The sequence below is a fragment of the Rhinolophus ferrumequinum genome, chromosome 12, assembly GCF_004115265.2.
Source record: "Rhinolophus ferrumequinum isolate MPI-CBG mRhiFer1 chromosome 12, mRhiFer1_v1.p, whole genome shotgun sequence".
Taxonomy (NCBI): Eukaryota; Metazoa; Chordata; class Mammalia; order Chiroptera; family Rhinolophidae; genus Rhinolophus; species Rhinolophus ferrumequinum.
The window spans coordinates 19,015,361-19,036,886 of NC_046295.1; the positions used below are offsets into that span (position 1 = coordinate 19,015,361).

Sequence of the window (21,526 nt, forward strand, 5' to 3'; positions counted from 1 at the left end):
ATAAAGTCTCAAAAAATCACTTAAAAAAAAAAAAGACTAAAATACATCAATTGTTTTTAAATCTATACGTTAATTATAATTCATAAAATAAAATCTAATTGGTCAACACCAATAAACAAAACTGAGTACTTTGAAGTTTAGTAAATAAAGAGAAAGGATCAGGTATATATCTTGCCTTTCCTACACAAACTCTACTATTGGGTAAGCAAACAATAGATATGGGGAAGGCTCTCTTTATAGCACTATTTCAGGTAATAGTGAAGAAAAAAATGAGAGAACTAGAATGTCACCATTTTGAAACTCCTAATGAATTAATGGATCAAACCATTGAGCATCGACAGCTAACACCACCAAAAAAGAAAACAATCAGATATTATGTGTCTCCTGATAGAAGAACACATTACCACCTCTGAAGAAGTCTTCCCTCCCCTTCGCACCCCCCATAACAAAAATTTAACTTAAATCTCATCATATTTCTAGAAGCAAACTTTCCATGTACAGGAAATACAGAAAAATAAATCAACGCACATGGGGATGGAATTAGCAAAATCCACACTGTGGAAATCACTGCAACCAACCAAGATTCTTCAACAAACTGTGAGAAAGAGAAAAACAGAGACAGAGACAGAGTTGGATAGATGTGAGGGGGACATCCTATAGATTAAAAATGATACAAAACATAATACCCAATTCTTATTTGGATGGTCATTCAAAAAAAATGTAAAAAAAAAAATTATGAGGTAATTAGAAATCTGAAGATTGACTGGACATTTTTAAAAATTATGTGTGTACACACACATATATCTAGGCATAATAGTGAATTACTGTTATATTTTTTTAAAAGAGATACATACTTACATATCACATAAGAAATTATACAACACCTGGGATTTGCTCCAAAAGAATACGGGCAGAATGGAAGTGGATGGGATTATGGAGGGAGCAGGGCTAGCCAAGGGTTAATGGTTGGTGGGCTAAGTGACAGGAACATGAGGGTTCATAACACTATTTTTAAAAAGGTTTTAAAATCATAGTAAGTGTTCCTCTTTGTAATACCCATATATTTTCAAAATTTCCTTGGTTATTTTTGTGATTGTCACACTCCAAGCTATTGATTCCTTCCTTTACTTCCTTTCCCCTGGCAACAAAGGCAGTGGTTGTTTCTATCCTTATTGCTGTTTGGATAGATAATTTATAGTTTCAAATATATTCCAGAGGAGGATGATAACGATGATAGAAAACATGGTGGCATCTTGCCATCACAGTAAAACAATTAGCTTTGACAGTAACTCTCCATCCCTTCAATCTCTCCTCCCTCTATTTCTATCAGAGCAACACAGATCTATCAGTCACTCATACTTAAGCACAACTATGTTTCAAAGCTAGAGCTGAGCTGAGAGGCTGAGAAATTCCTATTTCCCAAGGCATGGCTTTCCCCCCAAGTTCAGGCCCAGCGCAGAAGACTCCTCGGGAATAGTGTCCCAGTCTCCTCTCTGTTTTGAAAATGACCACTCCTTCCCCATTCATGTGGTAACTGTATAAGGGATCCTAGCACACATAGGTTCACACAATAAAGACACAGCCTCTGGGGGGTTAAAGGGTGCCCCCTCAAACAATATATCTTAGTCCTAACTCCTGGTGCCTGTGAATGTGACTTTATTTGGAAACAAGGTCTTTGCAGATATAATTAAGTTAAGGATCTAGAAATGGGATCATCCTGGGTGGGCCTTAAATCCCATAACTGGTATCCTCATAAGATAAAGGAAAGAGATTTGAGATACAAAGACACACAGGGAAGGTTATCTTAAGACAGAGGCAGAGACTGGAGTTATACAACCACAAGTCAAGGAGCGCCAAGGGTTGCCAGCAGCCACCAGAAGCTTGGAAAGAAACATGGAATGGATTCTCCCAGCCAGAAAAAACCAATCCTGCTAACATCTTGGTTTTGGACTTCTGGCCTCCAGCATTGTGAAATAATAAAATTCTGTTGTTTGAAGCCACCAAGTTCATGGTCATTAGTTATAGCAGCCCTAGGAAACGAATACACAGCCCCTGCCAAAGCTGACTGGTCCAGGACACATGCTGGGTCCTAGCCTTGGAAATCGGTAATTGTGACAAGAAAATCCAACCTCAGTCTCGATGCCTGTTATACATAAGAGATGTTAACCCAGGAGCAGGTGGTGGCCTGTGGGCTAGGAAACAGACAAAGTCTGCTGCAAGAGAGAAGAAATACACAGCCTGTATCCAATTTGTGTCTCAGGCCCAGGTGTATCCCTGTTCTTGGGTCCTATAGGACACCCCTTCATCAAAAAAATAAAAATCACCCTTTTATGCTCAAACTACTTCAAGTGGGTTTCTGTAAATTGTCACCCAAAGAGTTTTAACACCCTCATGAACCTGCTGCCAAAAGCCTTTCAGTAAGGATCAGCTGTAACAAGTCCTTCCTGGGTGGGTTCCAAGAAAAGCTGAACTGACTCAATAACCCTCTAAGAAACAGCAAAGGAAACTTGAGGCAGGAGCTACAAGCACAGTGGCAAGAGACAATGCAAAACAAAACCTCAATTTTCACTAGGCGTAAGATCCAAGACCCAGATCTTACCATGAGAAAGAGTGTGGGGCAATAATGATGCTGAATATTCCAAGAAAATAAAAATAAAACAGAAAAGAAAAAAAATTTTGGTCAACTATCCAAATTATATTAATTAATACCATGCACATGGTATTTATTTTCACAAGATAAATATAACACAATTGCTATTGAGCATATGAATAACATGCATGTATCAGGTTTCCTTTGTTTGGGGTTTATTTGATTACAGCATTAAACACTACTTATGTATTTTGGTCTCTTTTTGAAAAGACTGCAAATAATGCTTGCTTCTTTGCTTTTGAAATATTCCAAATGTAAGGTACAAGGAAGTATCCATACTGGTTTTGTGTATGTGTGTTTGTGTGTTTGTGTGTGTGTGTGTGTGTGTGTGTGTGTGTGTGTGTGTTTTGCAGGGCAGGAGGGGAGCAGGAATGAGAATAACAAGAGTTTGGGTTGAAGAGAATGACACAAACATCTGTCCCAAATGGGGGCCTCCTTGGGTATCATGGGAACAAATGGTAAAACTGTGGCCAAGTCCCTTTTTATGGAAAGTATAACTGGTCAGCCTTAAGCACAGTAAATCACCAGCAAATAAGAGAATGGTAAACACTACATTAATAATCAAATTATTGTCTAAATTCATTATAAAATTATATGAAAAGAGAGCAAGGAAGAGAGGGAGGAAATAAAAAAAACAGTTCTGAGGAACACATGCTTGAATAAATGACAAAAAAATAATGTTTCTTCAACAAAAAAATCTAACAGATGTAATGCTATTGAATTTTGCTTGGGAAAGTTCTGTACATTCATTTGTCTTCAAAGTACCAGAAAACAGCCTGATTTCTTCCGAAGCATTTTTCCATTATAAAAGTAACATGTGTTCAGTAGTCACTTTCCTTAAATTACCTAGAAACAGCATCAACACATGACTCTCACAATGGAAGATTTTGTGACAAACAAAGCCATCAACTAACTTAAAAAAGAAATAGGGCAGAATGTCCTAGATGAGAAAAATGGCTGGGATTACTTTTCTGGTTATGAGCTTCAAGTTAAGAGAGATTCTGGGATTTTAGAGAAAGAAAAAGGGTTGGAAAAAGGGGAAGGAGAACATCTGGAAACAAGCTAAATGACTTAAAGGAATATTGAAAAGAAAAGGTGGAGAAACAGCCATGGTCTAGTAACTCTGTCCCTCTCAGATAACAGTCAGATGAGCAATGCTACCAATGTAGATTTAAACCTTGAAACCATCTCAAATTTATGAAAAATACTCTGACACCCCAGCAGCAAATGAAAGCACGCTAACTAACACTGTCTTCCTTAAACCTTGGAGGAAACCTCCTAAAGGCATTCTTCCTTGTGTCTTTTCCTGCCAAATAAAATAAAGAGAAAGATGCTAAACAGTACAGAAAGGCTTCAAAAATACAAGATATGAATACAGTGTCTCCTAAGTTGCTAGCCATTTCCTACATAATAACAACACAATTATGTTAACCAAGGACCAGGGTCACGAAATACAAAGGAAGACCCTAAAACACAAGAATTTTTGCATGAAATTACCCTTATCTTAATTCCAAATAGTTCTTAGAATCATTTTTTAACCAAATTGGACATTCCTCAATCCATAATGTGAGACTCACTTGGTTCCAACAACTTTAGTCAGGATTCCCGATAGGCATTGTTAATACCTTATGCAAAATTTCATTAAAAAGTCGACTTTAGGAACCTCAGACAATAGACTTTAATGTCTCACACCTTAATATACTTGTATTTTCCCCAAATATGTAAATTGCAAGTCTCTTCTCTGTTTGAAAGCACAAAAGGCACAAAATCAAGTGCTAGCCTACTTTATCTAGAGCATAATCATTCTACCAAATACATTTTTTAAAGAAGGGTGGGGAGGTAGGGGAAGCACTTGAACTGAAATTACAGGCTGTCATGACATCTCAAGATAGAAAACTGAATACCTGGTTCCACCGGAGAGCATGGTTTTTATTCACAGTCCGGTTACTAAGCAACTATAACAATGGCTGCATGAGCTTTCTAGAAACTAGTGCAGTTAAGGGAGAAGTCTAAGGAAATAAAAATGGGGGAACTCTTCGCTTTGGGAATCTTTATTTCAGGATAAATTCAACGTAAAAACAAGCAAAACCAAAGACAGTCTAAACTTAAAACAAGCAGTTTCTGAAAGGACAAGAAAAGTACATGCGACTATGTTTCATTCATTTTCATTTCAGTTTTGTTTAATTTCAAAATTCACATTTAACTGGTGATAATGATTTCCTTACTGTGTTGCCTTTGTAGCCCCTTCTTTCCTTCACCCTCCCCAGGGAATTTTTTTTTTTTTTCAAATTTCCTTACTGATTAAAAGAACATTTTTGACCTCTTAAATCCATTTCTTTGTTTACAGAAGCTATAAAAACTAGTTTACAATTGTTTCATGTTGCCTCAGCTTTGAACCAAGAACACTCTTGGACATCAAACTATTCCTTTGAAGGGAACAGTGTCTCAAACAGAGCCAGACACTTTCCCAGCCACTCCCTGAAGTTCAGACAACCAGAGCTTTGCAAATGTCAAGTCTTTCTCAAAGTTAGACTATACAATGTGGGTCAGATTTGGGGTGGGGATGGAGTAAGGGGGCCTTCCATACATGTTCCAACAGAATTTTATAGACTTGACTTGCAAAGGGCTAAGGAGCAGGTTATAAAATTAGGAGAGATGACCTCACCGACTTTTCCTTCTATCTTTCCTTACAGCTTTCAACATTTATTGCAGTGCTAAAAATGCTTCAGAAGCAGGTACATTCTCTAAATATCTACTCTACAAAAGGCTGCTTCCCACTATTGGCTGCTTCTCTCTCTATCACTGTCTCTCTTTCTCTCTGTCTCTCTCTCTCTCGCTCTCTCTCATCTCCTTCTCAGTTCTTGAAAGATGCTATGAAAATATAAACATTTAGAATTATTTTTGTTTCTTTTATTTTATTCAATTTATTGGGTTGACATTGGTTAGTAAAATTATATAGGTTTCAGGTGTACAATTCTACCATACATCATCTGCATATTGCATTGTGTGTTCACATCATCTACATATTGCATTGTGTGTTCACCACCCAAAGTCAGTTCTCTTTCCATCACCATACATTTGACCCCTTTACCTTCTTCTACCATACCTCCTCCCCCCTTACCATCTGGTAACCACTAAACTATTGTGTGTGTCTATGATTTTTTGTTTGTTTTATTCAGTTTTATATGTCACATATGAGTGAAGTCATGTGCTTCTCGACTTTTTATATCTGATATATGTTGCTTAGCATGATAATCTCAGGATCCATTCATATTGTCACAATTGGCAGTATGTCATCTTTTCTTATGGCCGAGTAATATTCCATTGTATATACGATTATTTGCTACATCAAAACTGAGCAACCATTGTGTGGCTCTGTTCCCAAGGTGCCTTTACATTCCAATAAACCTCTATTTTAAGAAGGCACTTCTAGAAGACACTTTCTAGTACAAATTTAAATACTCGAAACTGAAGATCCAAAATGTCTCAGCCAAGAAGCACAAGCAAGTGACAAAAGTCATTCCCGCTTTTAGATCCCAAAGATAAAGATGGTTTTCTCTCTCAAAAGATTCCCTGAGCAGCATTTGGAAAAGTCTGTTTGGGTCTGCTGTTTTTAATTAAATTTAGTTTCATTTCTTAAATTTAATTCCTATTTTGCTTTTTTTTAAGATATAAACAATGTATAGTCTTTGTAATCGCTACAAACCACACAGCTCTGCTACTTGAAATAAACCAAATGAAGAAAATTCTTCACATATAATTATTACCTCTACTGGCAACAGTAAAGAAAACTTAGCACTTATATAACACATTTCATGATCAAATTGATTCAAAAATTAAATTGGTTAGCTTCAGGGTCTGCTCTGTCAGCATTTCCCTGTGGCTAACAATCTAGAAAACATGAACATTCTCAGATAAACAAACTTTTTTTTTTTTTTAATTCTTTCCAGGATCCTTCACTTGTTAAAACTCCTATACACATATCTGCGGTACTATAAAATTCAAGGCTTTCTTTTATATCTCAGCCACATTTCCAAAGACCTATGAAAACTAATGGCCACCTATATGTGTAATATTGCATTACTCATTGAAACACTGCCTGTAATTGCAAGTAATTGAAAACATTAGGGAATTGGTAAATTAGGGCACATTCATACAGTGGAATATTATGCAGCTGGAAAAAAGTTAGAAAGCACTTTATATATGTTAAGTAATGATCTCTAAAATATATTTTTTCACTGAAAAAAATACAAAATAAAGAATACTATGCATAGTAGGCTGCTAATTCTGTTTTTTAAAGGAAAAATATATACACATAAATTTTAAGTTACATGTGCATACAATATTTTTGAAAGGATAAGACTTGGTAAGAGTTCTGCCTCAAGGAGAAAAACTGAGATATTGGGGTAAGACAGAGACTTTGCCTCATATACCCTTTTGAATTTTTTACCATGTGAATGTTTTGTCTATTCAAAAAATACATTTTTAAATTTTAAAAAGTCTAAGGTTACTGACAGATGATATGCTGATTCGCCATCAGCAAAGCTTAGGCTTTTCAGTTTACAATAGCGATGATGGACTTATGCTGATATGTGAAGAATATCCCACACCAGCATAATTTTCTAACTTGATCTTCTGGAATTAAAGGTATAATCTAACCTGCTCAAATTACCCCTTACACAAACAGAGACATTACCCTGGCCCCCTTAGCTGCTCATACTCTTGCTTTTAAATATAAATACTACAACTATACAAAGCAAGTAGATTTTATGGTTGTGGATTTGCAAGCACTTGAAAACTATTTGGGGGAAACAAATACCTGTATTTGAAAAGAAAAACAGGGGTAAGGCAAAAATCTAGGTGGTTTGCTTAAGGTCAACCAATAAGTTACAAAAAGGAAGACACGTAAAACTTAACTTTTTAAAAGCCTCCTCAAAAACTACTTTTTTATGGGTAGATAAGGGGTCCTTCTAAAAGCATTTGTGGCGTGCGTGGGTGTGCGTGTACACTCACATGTTGGCATGCACACAAAGAAAAAGGAAGACAGAAAATTAATGTTTCTAGCCATGATCAAATCCTTATTCAGAAATATTTGGTCATCTTCTAACTGTCAAAGAGTGTACGGCATACAAAAATACAAGTTAAAAAAAAAATACTGTGAAAGAGCAAGTAGCCTAGCTGTGAAGGGGGAAATATCTGGGCAGGGAAGGTGACATCTGAGCTGAGCCCAGAAGGATGAAGCAGATGACGTCAGAAAGAGAAGGGGAAGGAACAGTCCATGCAGAGGCAGAGCACAGGCACAGACTCGGGAATCGGGAACAGTTGTGTATGGTTAGAGAGAAGGGTTCATGCAGGAAATGCAAGTTGAATGGAAGGCTGGAGCTAGTTTGGGAAGGGCGTGTATATCAGCGTAAAGGGTTTGGACTTATAACTATAGAGAGCAGAGTATAAAGAAAAAAATCAAGGTTCTAAAAAGATATAAAGACATGATCTAAGGGAACAAAATAAGATTTGTGAAGAAAGGTTAAAAGGCCAGAGGTTATTCAACCTAATACACTTCAAGCCCAGGAAGGCATCTTCAATAGACTGAAAGAGCTGAAAAAAAGATTAAGTATTCAGCTTTGATGATACTACAGTAAAGCTTCCAGTGAGTAAAAAACACTGGGAAAACAAGTAACTCCACCAAAAAGGGCCCAGGAGCTGATTAAGAGTTGGGAGAAGGGGGCAGAAGCCCAAATGATTTAAAGAAGGCAAAATTGACAGTGTAGAGAGCAAGATCATTTCTTGCAGAAAAAAGTGATATTTTATAAAAGGGAATATTTTATAAGACAGGGTCACTTCCACAAGATGGCTCAAATACAGTCCTGTCTGACCATCTCAGAGTGGTGTATGCCCCTTTCATCCCTTGTGAGTCCATAATCCTCAGTCCGTGAATGGAAGAAATATGGTCAAACCAAACAAATTCAGAACACTGAACATTATTTACTTGGAATAAACAGGGGAAGACATGTCTAAATCACGAAACACTTTTAATTAGGTTAGTGCTATTATTTTCTAATACACGTACTAGTGCCGAAGGCTAAGCAAGTATTGTCAATGGTGTATAAACTTTACCACGGTGGAAGTAGTCTTGTTTATAGGCAAGCTTCTTTCTTAAAATAAGTCAGGAATTTGTACTGCAATTGTGAATTCTAAATTACTTAGCTAATTTCTTCATTAAAAAGAAAAAAAAAGAGCAATGACAAATTTAAGGAGAGCCCCAAAACTTAAGTACAGCAAATGACCACAGGTTCCCAAACTGTAGAGTTTGAATTAGCATGTGCTCACCACAGAGGACGTATCAACCGCATGACATTTTGAGGGAAAGAAAAACAATTGGCACGTTGGGGGGCTGTTAACCCTTCCTGGCAAATTTGTGAATTTGTTTCTAAAAATTTAAATTTTTAACTGATCTCGCGTGCAGTGAAGAGTACCTGGTGGATGGAATCAGGTTGAGCAGCCCATTCAGAACATAGCTGAACTCTGCATGTTCCTGCGCCACGAGCGCCACCAGGCCTTCCGAGCAGGCTGTTCGAAGGACCACACTATCACTGCAGCACGTTTCCCACAGCAAGTTCAAAGCAGGAGTCTAAAATCAAACCAGGCGTGAAAGGACACTTCAGACGAGCAGCAAATGCATACACATTCTGAGCTACGCAGCAAAGGGTAATTCGTTCACAGGAGGCCGGCTATCCTCTGCAAAGATGATGCTGTTGTCACAGCATTTTGTGGACTACGTGAAAGTCGGTTTTCCAAGAGAGGCAATGGATGGTTCTGATAAAAGAAAACTCTCTTATCTGGTGTCTTTGCTGTAAAATAAGGCTGGCTGCAGACAGGTCTGACCTGAGTTTGAACATGACAGAGCTAACAGGGGATCAAAACTATTAGGTTGGTGCAAAGTAATTGCAGTTTAAATGCTTAAAACTAATTGCAAACACCACAATTACTTTTGCACCAACCTAATCACACTTGGCGATAGCTCAGGGCGCTATCAAAGCCATTTAACCACAAAAAGAATACCAGCAGATCAATTAGGCTAAGTTGAACTCCAAATCATCCCTATGCTTCAAGCCCTAAACAGCAATAACATTTTCAGAAAATGTTCCTGCTTTTCTACCATCAACCTCTATTGCCTACATGTACCCCACTACCCCCACAATGTCCCTGACCAAAGTTATTAAAGTCTAATGTGGGCCCAGAGGGAAGAGAGAGAAGTAAGACAGGCGACCAGCAAGCTGCGGGTTCCATGGCTACCAACAAGTTTTTCTAAACTGTTACGCCCAAGAGATGGTGATTCCCCCCCAAACACACCATGACTCTTTTCACCTTTCAGAGAAAAGTATCGGAAGGGTACATAAGTAAATATAAGTTCTTTATTTTGGAAAATCCTATAAAAGCAGAGGTTCTCACTTTCGTAACTTTTTCAGGAACCCATGATCCCCACCCCCACCCCCCAAAAATAAAAGCTCACTGTTAAGGATAAACCTATATTTGAATATATTGTGGGTTAAGTCCATTTGAATTTACACATGGTTTGGGGGGTTTTATGGTTTGTTTTTTGTTTTGTTTTTTCTTTGAAGAACATATGATGAAGCAATGTTTCTTTCCTTTTATTGCAGAAATACATAATTTGGAGAAAAAATATTAAGATCCCTACCTAGCTCCCATAGAATAACTAAAAGAATGAAAATCAACATCTTATTTTGGCCATTTTCCCACTGAAGCTGGCTCTGAGAGCCTTTTCAATCTTAGAATCTCATTATAACAGAATAATATAGTTAACAGTCACTGCAGGAAAGTAATATTTATATTTCAATTGTTTTATTCAGAAGGGAATTTTATTCACCTGGATGGACAATATCAAAGGGCTCTAAATGTCATCACTCCATTAGTAAGACAGAAAAACAAAATAAATGAATAAAAAACTGTTGCTTCAGGTAATACTGTGTCCTCATGTAAGTGAATATTCATTTATTAATAGAGGAGGAAACATTTAGTTACAGGGATTGACGGTCAATAAATTCTGGCGGGTTAAGTAAAACCGCTAAATCTTGTCAAGAGTACATAATGTGATTATAGGCAGGATTCAGATCAGGGTTCTCAGAAAACCTAATTTATATAACTACATATATAACACATAAATGCCAATTAGTGAAGTACATCCCTACTTTTCCTTCAACATGTCAGCAGAAGCTGTAAAGAAATGTACCTTGGAGTAGCTAATCAAAAGGAATGTGAGAGAAAAGAAATCTATTTGTTTCTGTTGTGAGAAAAAAAAAATATTTTTTCTATCACCTACATTCTCCATAGAGTTTACCTTAGACAGAGCATCAGCGTGTTGAAATACACAACGCTGGTCAACCAAACCCAAGTGGTATATATCTCAGCAAGCTGGCATTGCTTCAGTTCTTAGCATTCACCTTCCCTGTGCATCGTACAGAATATTTCCTCCATCTCCAACTGTCAATGCATGACCTTTCCAACTTAGAGCTCACATATGGGGCTATCTAAGCATGAGGTATCTCCTATACCCAAACAGAACTACTATGTTCACTTTCTCTATTAAACAAAAATATCCCCTCAGAGCTAATCCTATCAATCTTTTCTCAAGTATGCCTACCTGCATTCTACCCATGCTATTTTTCATTAATAGTCCTAAGAACACTCCCCTCACTTTTATTCCTGAATCTGTTTTCACAAATTTTAAAATTTGAAAGAATTGGGAAGAAAAATGTAGCAAACCAAAAAAAGGTGTGTGGGGGGAAGGGCGGGGGGGAGGCAATGGACTTCTTACAGTTCAAAATCATGTCTACACTGATCTGAACTGTGAGGAAACAAAACAAGTGCATATGTGGTCTGAATAGAACTAAAGCAATACCTGGATAGGACTAAAGCACAAAGTTAAACACTGACCTGGTTTGTGGATTGATGGATCTTTTCTGAAAAACCATTTTCCTTTAGGACTGCAACAATAAGATGACACACAGCCTAAAAAATAATAATAATAATAATAATAATAATAATAATAAATACACGCCCTTAAAAGTTCTCTCCAAATAGTGCATTTGAAGGCAACTAGTATCAATACTAGTTGATATGAATATGAGTATGCCAGATAGTCAATTGGTAATAAAATTCCAATTCATTGACTGTGTGCTATGTAGAAGGCACTGAATTAGTCACTCTCTCTATATAGTTTCTTATCTTGATAACAACCCTCAAGGTAAGCATTTTTAATCCCAATAAGCAAACTAGAGTTCATAGATGTTAAGAAAATTGCCTTATTTTCAGTTCAAATTGCTGTCAGTGTTAGAAGATAACTTGAGATTGCTTAATCCATGAAACCATAAGACAAATGAGAAACTCCACAGCTTTTAATATCATCTTTGCATCGAAATGAACTCCATCATGCCTCACTGCGCCCTTACCGAAGATGGAGAAACCGCATCCTCATCTGTATGACTACGGCCCACACAAACCTGAACCAATAGGACCAAGACCATTCTCCCTCCTCTAGGCTTTATGAGTTAATTTCTTTATTGTTTTTTCATGGGTTTTAGCCCTCTAATAGGCTTCCAGTCTCATAAATCTCTAAAATTTCCCGTATCTTGCTTTGGTCCAAAAGCCCAAAATGAAGACTCATATAGGAGTGTGGATTACATAAATACATAAATAACATTACCTCCTACCACCTCGACCTCATTCTCCTAGCTCTTCAGCACAACCCAGCACTGCTCTGTTAGAACATAAGCTAGCAACAGTGACAACCATTCTGTGTATGGGTTGGGAAATACTTTGCAACTGCCACAACTGCCGATACCGCACCTGCGACCAATGTATGATACAGCTGTGAACAAACACCTGTCGGTCTTGCAAAGTCTCCAGAGAAGCTCAACTAAAAACACAGCACCCACTCCTTCGTTTACTTTTGTATTTCACACATTGTAAATGCTTAAAGACTTCAACACCTGATGGTCTCGGTTTTGCAATACAAGTATTCATTTACCTATATATTAGGTTTAGATCAATTAACTGTCTCTTACCTCCTAGGTAAAGGGATAGTAACAAGTATTGAGGACCAATGAATAGTTTTGGTTCCTGTTTACAAAATATACCATATTTCATTGAACGTAACTGGCCATTAACTGCAAAATATGACACTATTTTATGTACTACAAAGACAGGAAAAAAAACAGCCAATTAATCTATGTTATACAATGTTTCTTACAATTTAGAATTTTGTTTTTATATTAATGAAGGAGCTTTTCCAGACTCATTTAGAAAATCATGGCCAAGTGCAAGCAATACCAACTGTATAAAAACTGCTGCCATCAATTACTAGACGCAACCCAATTTCACAGATGTTAGTTAAAATGTGAAAAAAATGTGTGTGAATCAATGAAATATGGTGCTAACACAGAGCAGTGGTTACAAAAGAACAATAAGAAGTATTCACAAAGGAGAGGGCACAATTGCAAGAACCTAATAAAACCAATATGAAACACAAAAAGAACAAAAAGAGCTATCATTCATATTCAGAAAAAGGACTAAGAGAAAATAAGCTTAATGATAAACATCACCCCACTGCCTACCAAGTTCAATTTCTCTAATTTAACTTTCAGTGTATCCGTCTAACAAATCAGAGGCTATAGCCTAAGTTGATTTTAAAATACAAAATCCAAGGATATATCAGCTTATATTGCTACTGTAGTTTTCCATAACAGAGCAGTTTAAATAGACATCCTACAATACGTAAATACTTTGCGCTTAATTTAACAGTAACACACATAGGCATTTCTTGATTATCTATGCTAATGAAGGGACTCTAGGCACAGAATAATAGAACTTGTGGACAGTATCCTCCACACCTTCATCTTCTTCTTCATGGTAAGGACCTGTGCTGCACGGGATATGACTCCAACCCAGTCAGGTAGAAGGGAATCTTGCATAAGGAGTGTTCTTCTCCTCATGGAAGGGTTCCCCACTACCCAGCTAAGTCAATTCCCACAGCAGGCATCTCCGAAGTTAACTGTTGAAAGTATCCAAGACGCTGTAATGTTGTTAAGTCTTCAGGCAGGCTTCTGTGGGTCTCTTAGCTTTACTCTCACAAGAAAAGGCAGTCAGCTATTATGGTACCTTGATTAACCAGAATGCTTCTGGTTAGATGATGGAGAACTAGAAAAACCATCTCTGTTTTAACCCCAATAATTGAAAAGCTCTCTAAAATAAATTATCATAATCTCTTGCCTGAGTTAGTATACAGATTGAATTTTTTAATGCAGGATATTTTACTTATTGAAAGTCATTATTATAAAAATCTATTATTCTTAATATGCTCCTATGTTCTACAGGGGTAGAATATACCTTTTAAAATATTAATTTCTCCAACTCTATAGACTTATAACCATTTATTTCTTCCAGATAATTAGTTATAGACCAAAAATACATACTCAGGGGTTAATAAAGTTTTTATTATTTCTAAGAAGAAAAGCATGACATAAACAGAAGCTGAGATTGGTCAATTTCAAATATTTACTTTCCTGTCAAATATAAATTTTCAAATTGACTCATTTAAAAGTTGTTTAATAAAATTATATCTCTATATGTAAGAGGATAAAATAGTCAATGTTAAAAATATAAAGTTCAGTTAATAACCCACAGAAAAGGTTCATTTGTTACCATGAAACATAAATACATGAATGAATGAATGAATGAATGAATGAATGAATGAATGAATAAAATTACCTGTGATTGAATAACAGAATTTGGAAATTCAAACCTTTTCCTGATATCATCAGACATTTTTGCTTCTCTTACATGTACATATGCAGATTTCTGTAACCAAAACAAAAGAATATTTGTTATTCTGGAAAGAGAGTTCAAACCAATTATTCCTCAAATAACATGAAAGGAATTCATTCCAAAGACAACAATGGAAATAAAGCACAGGGCTCTACAGAGTAATCCTTGGCACAACCTCACTGTTAACCACCTCAGGCCTCAAATGCCATGATTTATAAACAAACTAAAATGCTCAACAACTCTTGGTGTTTCTCATTAGAGCTAATTTTGAAACAGATGGATTCACACTGTAGAAACAAACAAAAAAATCCCAAAATTCAAGCCTAAATAACATGATTTTAAAAGTTCAACGACATGTTTGAAATAGAAATTAATTATTTTATCGATCAAAACTTTAAGGGAGAAAGAATCAAACTTCCACAAAATTGTTTAAATTATGCCTCACTTTGGAAAAAGCTTTCATTTAAGCACTAATCCAACTGCTAGTAACAAGTATGAAGCCTAGGTGAGCTTTTTTCAGGTAATACAGAAATGACCTAGAAACTCACACATCAAGAGATTGTTTATCTCCTAAAACAGAAACAAGCAAGCAATTAGCATCAATTTTTAAGATTTATCTCACACCTTTCATTCCTACTGGGTTCTCAAAAACAAAAACAAAAAAAGTATGCAAAAAGGATGGAGATAGGCAGGTGATAAATTGGAGACACAGAAGTAATAAGAGGATTTCCTAAGGATCCCAATTTATCCAATTCCCATGCAGCACTGAACCCACCAAATTACACTACTTTGAAAAACAGGATGCTTCAGGTCACATATTTATTACAATATCACTTTCTAAAAATTTATTTCAGTACAATACTCTAGGTTACTTTATAAAAATAACAGGCTGCAAAACCAAGCTCTCCTGTTCTCAAAAGGGGAGGTACATGGTGCTGAATGAACCTGAGGCTCCTTCTACCATGTTTTCCAAAAAAAAAAAAAGCCCTAACCGGAAAATAAGCCCTAGCATGATTTTTCAAGATGACATCCCCTGAACATAAGCCCTAACATGTCTTTTGGAGCAAAAATTCATGTAAGACCCGGTCTTATTTTCGGGGAAACATGGTAACAACTTTCCTCCCTTTCTTCCAAAGCTAAACTCCCCGAGTGGATAATTTATCCGAGCTTTCTTCTTCAACATCTAGGTCCAACGGTACACCCCTGAATTTGACATTTCACAGCACTGAAACTCGTTCTACGACTGCAAACTACGTTCCCTATCTAAATCTACTCATCAGCTTAAGCAGGTCACAATATCTTCAACTTCCCAGTTGTATTAATCTCACCTTTCTGGAAAATTTCTTCTTTTCAACTCCATAAGACATCATAACAGAATTATCTAAAGTATGTCCATGGGTAACCCAGGATAAAAAGATCTCCTCAAGGAGAAACAATGATTCTGTAGGGATATATATTGTCATCTTGAAGATTCATTCACTCACTTAACACTTATTAGGTGACTATTGTGTGTGTTAGGAACTGTTCTAGGTGCTTAGGCTACATCAGTGAAGAAAACAGACAGTAGTCCCTAGACTCATGGAGTTTACAGTCTAGCAGGAAAAGGTAGAGAGTAAAATTAAAAAAAAATAATACATAAAACATAATATGCTAGAAGGTGACAAGTGCTATGGAAACAAAGGTAGTAGATAAAGGGGATGAGAAATGAGGGAGGACACTTTTCTATTTTAAATATGGCGGTCAGGGTTGGTCTTTTCTAGAAAAGGTGGCATTTGGGAGTTGATAGCCATACAGATATTTCGGGGGAAAGTGTCACAGGTACAAAAAACAGTGAGTGCAAAAGCCCTAAGCTAATAAAGTGCTTAAGACCTATTCCAGAAAGAGCAAAGAGATGGATCAGGCACAGACTGAGGGAGGAAAAGAATAGTAAATCAGAGTCAATGAGAAACCAGGTTGTAGACCACTGGAAGGACTAATGCATTTATCCTGTGTGAAATGGAAAACTACTACTACTACCAAAAAAAATAAAAAAATAAAAATAAATGGGGGCTGGCCCAGTGGCTCAGGAGGTTGGAGCTCCGTGCTCCTAACTCCAAAGGCTGCTGGTTCGATTCCCACATGGGCCAGTGGGCTCTCAACCACAAGGTTGCCGTTCGATTCCTCGACTTCCTGCAAGGTATGGTGGGCTGCGCTCCCTGCAACTAAGATTGAACATGGCACCTTAAGCTGAGCAGCCACTGAGCTCCTGGATGGCTCAGTTGGTTGGAGCGCGTCCTCTCAACCACAAGGTTGCCGGTTCGATTCCTCAACTCTCGCAAGGGATGGTGGGCTGTGCCCCCTGCAACTAGCAATGGCAACTGGACCTGGAGCTGAGCTGCACCCTCCACTACTAAGGCTGAAAGGACAACAACTTGAAGCTGAACGGCACCCTCCACAACTAAGATTGAAAGGCCAACAGCTTGACTTGGAAAAGAATCCTGGATGTACTCACTGTTCCCCAATAAAGTCCTATTCCCCTTCCCCAATAAAAATCTTAAAAAAAAAAAAAAGTGGTTAAGATTTTAATAGAATCACTTGAGGAGAGAAGTGGTCAGATTGTGGATATCTTTGAAGACAGAGCCAATGTGGTTGCTAAAGGATTAGATGAGAGCATAGGAAAAAGAAAGGATCATGGATGACTCTTTTTGATCTGAGCAACTTTATTTTTTAATCTCAGGTCTTTGGGACAGTTTACACATTAAACAATTCATATAGTACTTACCATGGCATATATGTTACAAAAGGAAAATATGCAGGTGCCATCAACTGAGACAGAAAAACAAGTTTTGTAGGGGAAGACCATGGATTCTATTTTGGACAGGTAAGTTTTAGATGCCTAACAGATATCCCAGGATATCTGTAGATATCCCAGATATCCCAGGATATGTGGAGATGTCAGGCAGAGAGCTGACTACATGGATCTCTAATTGGAGACACAGATCTAAATAACAGTGCATATTATTAAAGAATCCGAGAGGTTCTAAAACAAGAAATTTGATTAACTTTGCTTAATCCAGAGTTTACCAAACTTATCTCATCATGGCACCCTATTGTTCTAGAAATACTGTTAACGATCTATACAGTCAGCCTTTTCTGGGATACACATTGGGAAACACTGCTATACAACTCCCCCTATTCCCGTCCACGCTGCTTCTTGCACTCGTCTTCCTTCCTGAAGGCACGCCCAAGACTTGCGCTCTCTTCGTTCATGTAAACTCTCCCCGAGGCTTCTTCTAGGCCTTAAATCCTTCCCTATTCTCTCTTATAAGCCTCTAAAACACCAGACATTGAAGATGTCAAAAACAAAACACAGATTTTTCTCTCATAAAAACTGTTTGCATTTCACTTCATCTTTTCCCAGTTCTCCTCTCACAGTTTCCTCCACCGCCATTCTCTAAATCCAGTCAGTCACAGAGTCAACTTCATTCTTTCCAGCATCCATCTCAAAGTCTACTCCTCCTCTCCATTTCTATACTCATCGTCTGGGTTCCTCATGCTAGGCTGACTTCAGTAACTGCTTAGTCTTGCTTGACTTCATCCCATACAGTGCTGTTAGATTAACTGTCCTAATAATGCTATTGCCATCGCATCATTTTCCTGTGAGGAATTCAGACTGGGTTTTCAATAGCCTGTCAGAGTAAATGCAAATTTTGATTCCTAGTGTTGAAGCGCTCCAACGACAGTCTCACCCATTTTCAACTTCATTTTCACTACTGTCTAATTCCAATCAGGCTAAAGCCATTTTCAAAACGGTCCCACAGGCTCAAATTCTGCTCATTCCTAAGGGATTTTACTTATGCTGTTCGCTCCCACATAAAATGCCCTCTCTACACGGTCCCACTATTTAAAGATGAAATTCCCTACATAGCACATCTTCTCTGTTAAGCCTTTCTTTCCCAAGGAGCCACAGCTTATAGTAATCACCTTGCTCTGTCTTGCCTTCAGCACTATTGCGTTTGGTCTGACCCATGCCATCAAGTGATTATCTACATTAAGATTGTTAATATTTTTCTGGAAAGGGTCAGACAGCAATTACTAGAATCTGCCATCGTAGCGGGAAGCGCCATAGACCATGGCTGTGCTCCAGAAAACTTTGCTTACAAAAACAGGAGGCAGGTACGCCATAGTTTACTGACTCCTGGTTTACATAATGACTATTTTTTAAATTAATTTATAAAATTTGTTGACACAGTTGCTACAGCTGACATTCAAATTTGCCCCTGTGCTTCCAGGCTCAGGTAAGTATATAAATAACTTTTATTCTCTCAAAGATGGAACAATACCCGTTATCATGCAAAACAAACGTTTTTGTGCCCCTAACGCTGAGGGAAATCCCTCACGTTGGACTTTATAGGTGGAACACAGAGTGATACAACGAGCAATGTTCTCAGTAACGTAAGCAAAAGGGAATTTTACGTTACTTCTTTTTAAAACACACCCTGGATAAAACCATGGGTATAACATGACATGTAATTCAGCAAAAAAGCCTCAGCTAACGGGGTCCGTCCACGTGCAGAGTTTTCGGGTGATCTACTTTCTAACTCAGTAGAAAGTAGACTGTACAGTATCCAGAAAAGCAAATGGTTATCGACATATCACAAAATATACTTACCCAAATGTCAACAGTGATAGAACTAAATGGAAGAAAATGTGGGGTTATACTCTCTGATCCAGGCTCCGAATGGGGGAATTCCAAAATACTTTGGGGACCAGATGAGCAGCTGGTTAGGCTAATAGTTATTACGGCAGTGAAGAAGCCAAACTGTCCAGAAAGATGACTGTCTCCGGGAGGTGGGTGAGTGGGGGAAAACAGTACTGTTTTTATCAAAATTACCTAAGTACAGATGGCAGATATCTAAGCTTACAAAAGATAGCCCTTATTTCGGTGTGACACTTTAGAGAAAAACACCTTTTTTAAACCTATAGTAACTTTATCTTTTCTAACAAATACTCATTAAGCATTCTCAAAACCACTATCCAAGCCGGAATATGATTTGCTATCATCTTTGATTTGCTATCCTTGGGCTACAAATTGTAAGTGTCTTTCATCTGACTTATATTTCAAGGTTAATCATAACCATTTGGCCTTTCAAAGTATCAACACATCCTGTTCTCTTAGGGAATTCCACAAAAGAGTGCACATGTTTCTTTAGCATTGGCAGTGTAGCTTGTATCCGACTTTATTTTAATCTCAACTTCCCTTGGGCCTTCTATACATTAAAGAAAAATAATTTACAGATTACTACTTACCATGCCATTCTTTATTAAATGAAAACTAGTGACATTATGCTCCGTAAACCATGTTACAAAAAAAGAGTGCTTGATTTTAAAACGTTTATCTCCAACCTGTCTCTGTACCTTTTTTGTCTAATCTAAATCAGAAAGAATTGTTAAGTTTTGAGGGAATCGAAGCATTTGTTTAACTTAAGCTATTATCATTTTAACTGTCAAGGTGTTTCAGCACCATAAGCACACTTCCAGGAAAATAAAACTATCAATTGCACTCATTCTCAAAATAATAGAGGAGCAGCAGATAGATAAAGCAATTTAGGTGTTGATCTTTCTCAATAGTTTCTCTTAGGTACAAAAATATACAACCACGTATCACACAAAAGTATTTAGTGCCAAACTTCAAATAAAGGCCATAATCTGAAAAAGAAGAGAAAAATCTACTTAATTATATTCACAAGTGCTGTGAGAAGCCAGCAGAGAAATTATGCAGGGTAACTGGCGGGGGTGGGGAGGGCAGATGGAGCTGTCTATTGGTCAGAGAAAGACTTGACTTTGTGAACTTGACAACCAAATTTCTCCATAGGAAGGGCTTAGAGCAGCAATGTAGGCAAAGTCAGAGCTACAGAGAGCACATTCTTGAAGCTAGTTTACATGAGCAATGTCATCAGCAGACTGATGAAACTTTATATTTCGTTCACATTAATGGGACCCTGTTTCAGAGACACAAAATCCAGGACTTTTTTTTTCTAACACTGTATCAACTATTCCAATTATCAGTTATGCCTTTATTTAATTTATTCTCCCACAAATTAAGCGGTGGAACCATCCTCCTGAGGATTTGAAACACATAGTTTGACAATTTTTTCTTTTTTACCACTTTTTTAAAAATAGCTTATAGAATAGCTGATGGAAACAATCAATAAATTTGAGCTGATTTTATAAATTTGTCAAGACTATGGCTCAAGGATATAGTCCAGACACTCCTAGTTGCTTTGTCCTGCCCCTTTTTAAAAAAGAATACTGTGGTATATTTTTCAACCACCCACCTTGTTCTGTTGTCCAAAATTTATCTTTCTTGTTCTTCTTTCTGCTTAGTGTCTCACCTATCACTTCTTGGTACCTAAGGATTTCTACACATCCCCTCTAGGATCTGGCAGGTGGGTCTGTTTCATCACCCTGTATTAAATCCTGACACCTGTTAGAAACTCAAGTTTAGCCTCAGCTCTTGCTTCAAAAGCTTCAAAAATCCAACTGCCACCTGCACTCCCAAATTAACAGGACAAGACAATTAGAGACCTCCTAACTATAGATTCATAAACATGGAAAGATCAAGGGGAAATTGCAATGGCAAGTTTTTAAACACTAAAGAGCAAGTATAAGAAAACAGTAATTTTTAATCATTACATTCTCAAAGAGATCACTAAGTCATTGTTAAATTAAGCTGAAAATACTTAAATGTTAGCCAGTAATTTCAAAATTAAGCCAAGGCAGAGAGCAACTAAGTGCGGTGACAGAGCCACTTGGTCAATATTATAATCAGAGATGGCAGAACTGCATAGATGTGGCAGAGATGGCTAACTATCCTTCAGTATTTGTGCTCTTCTTCTTCTATATTAATAAAACTGCAGCCTGATCTGCTTCACTACATTTCCTAGCCTCAAGGGTGGTTAGGTATGAGCGTGTGTGTGATCAGGTTCTCTCCACTGGAGATTAAGCAGATGTGATGTGCCACTTCCAGGCTGCAGACTGCTTCCTCTTCTCTCT

At 37.4% G+C, this 21,526-nt stretch overlaps 1 protein-coding gene across 1 annotated transcript in view; it reads right to left on the minus strand.

The window, feature by feature from the left end:
* The window catches only part of FOCAD (focadhesin), a 272,571-nt gene that overhangs the window by 231,088 nt on the left and 19,957 nt on the right, over window positions 1–21,526 (minus strand). The window contains exons 2-4 of the mRNA XM_033123525.1: window positions 14,435–14,524; window positions 11,603–11,677; window positions 9,124–9,278 (exon numbers count right to left, since the gene is read on the minus strand). Coding sequence (XP_032979416.1) covers window positions 9,124–9,278; window positions 11,603–11,677; window positions 14,435–14,491 — 287 coding nt within the window. The 5' untranslated portion in view covers window positions 14,492–14,524. The remainder of the gene's footprint in view (window positions 1–9,123; window positions 9,279–11,602; window positions 11,678–14,434; window positions 14,525–21,526) is intronic.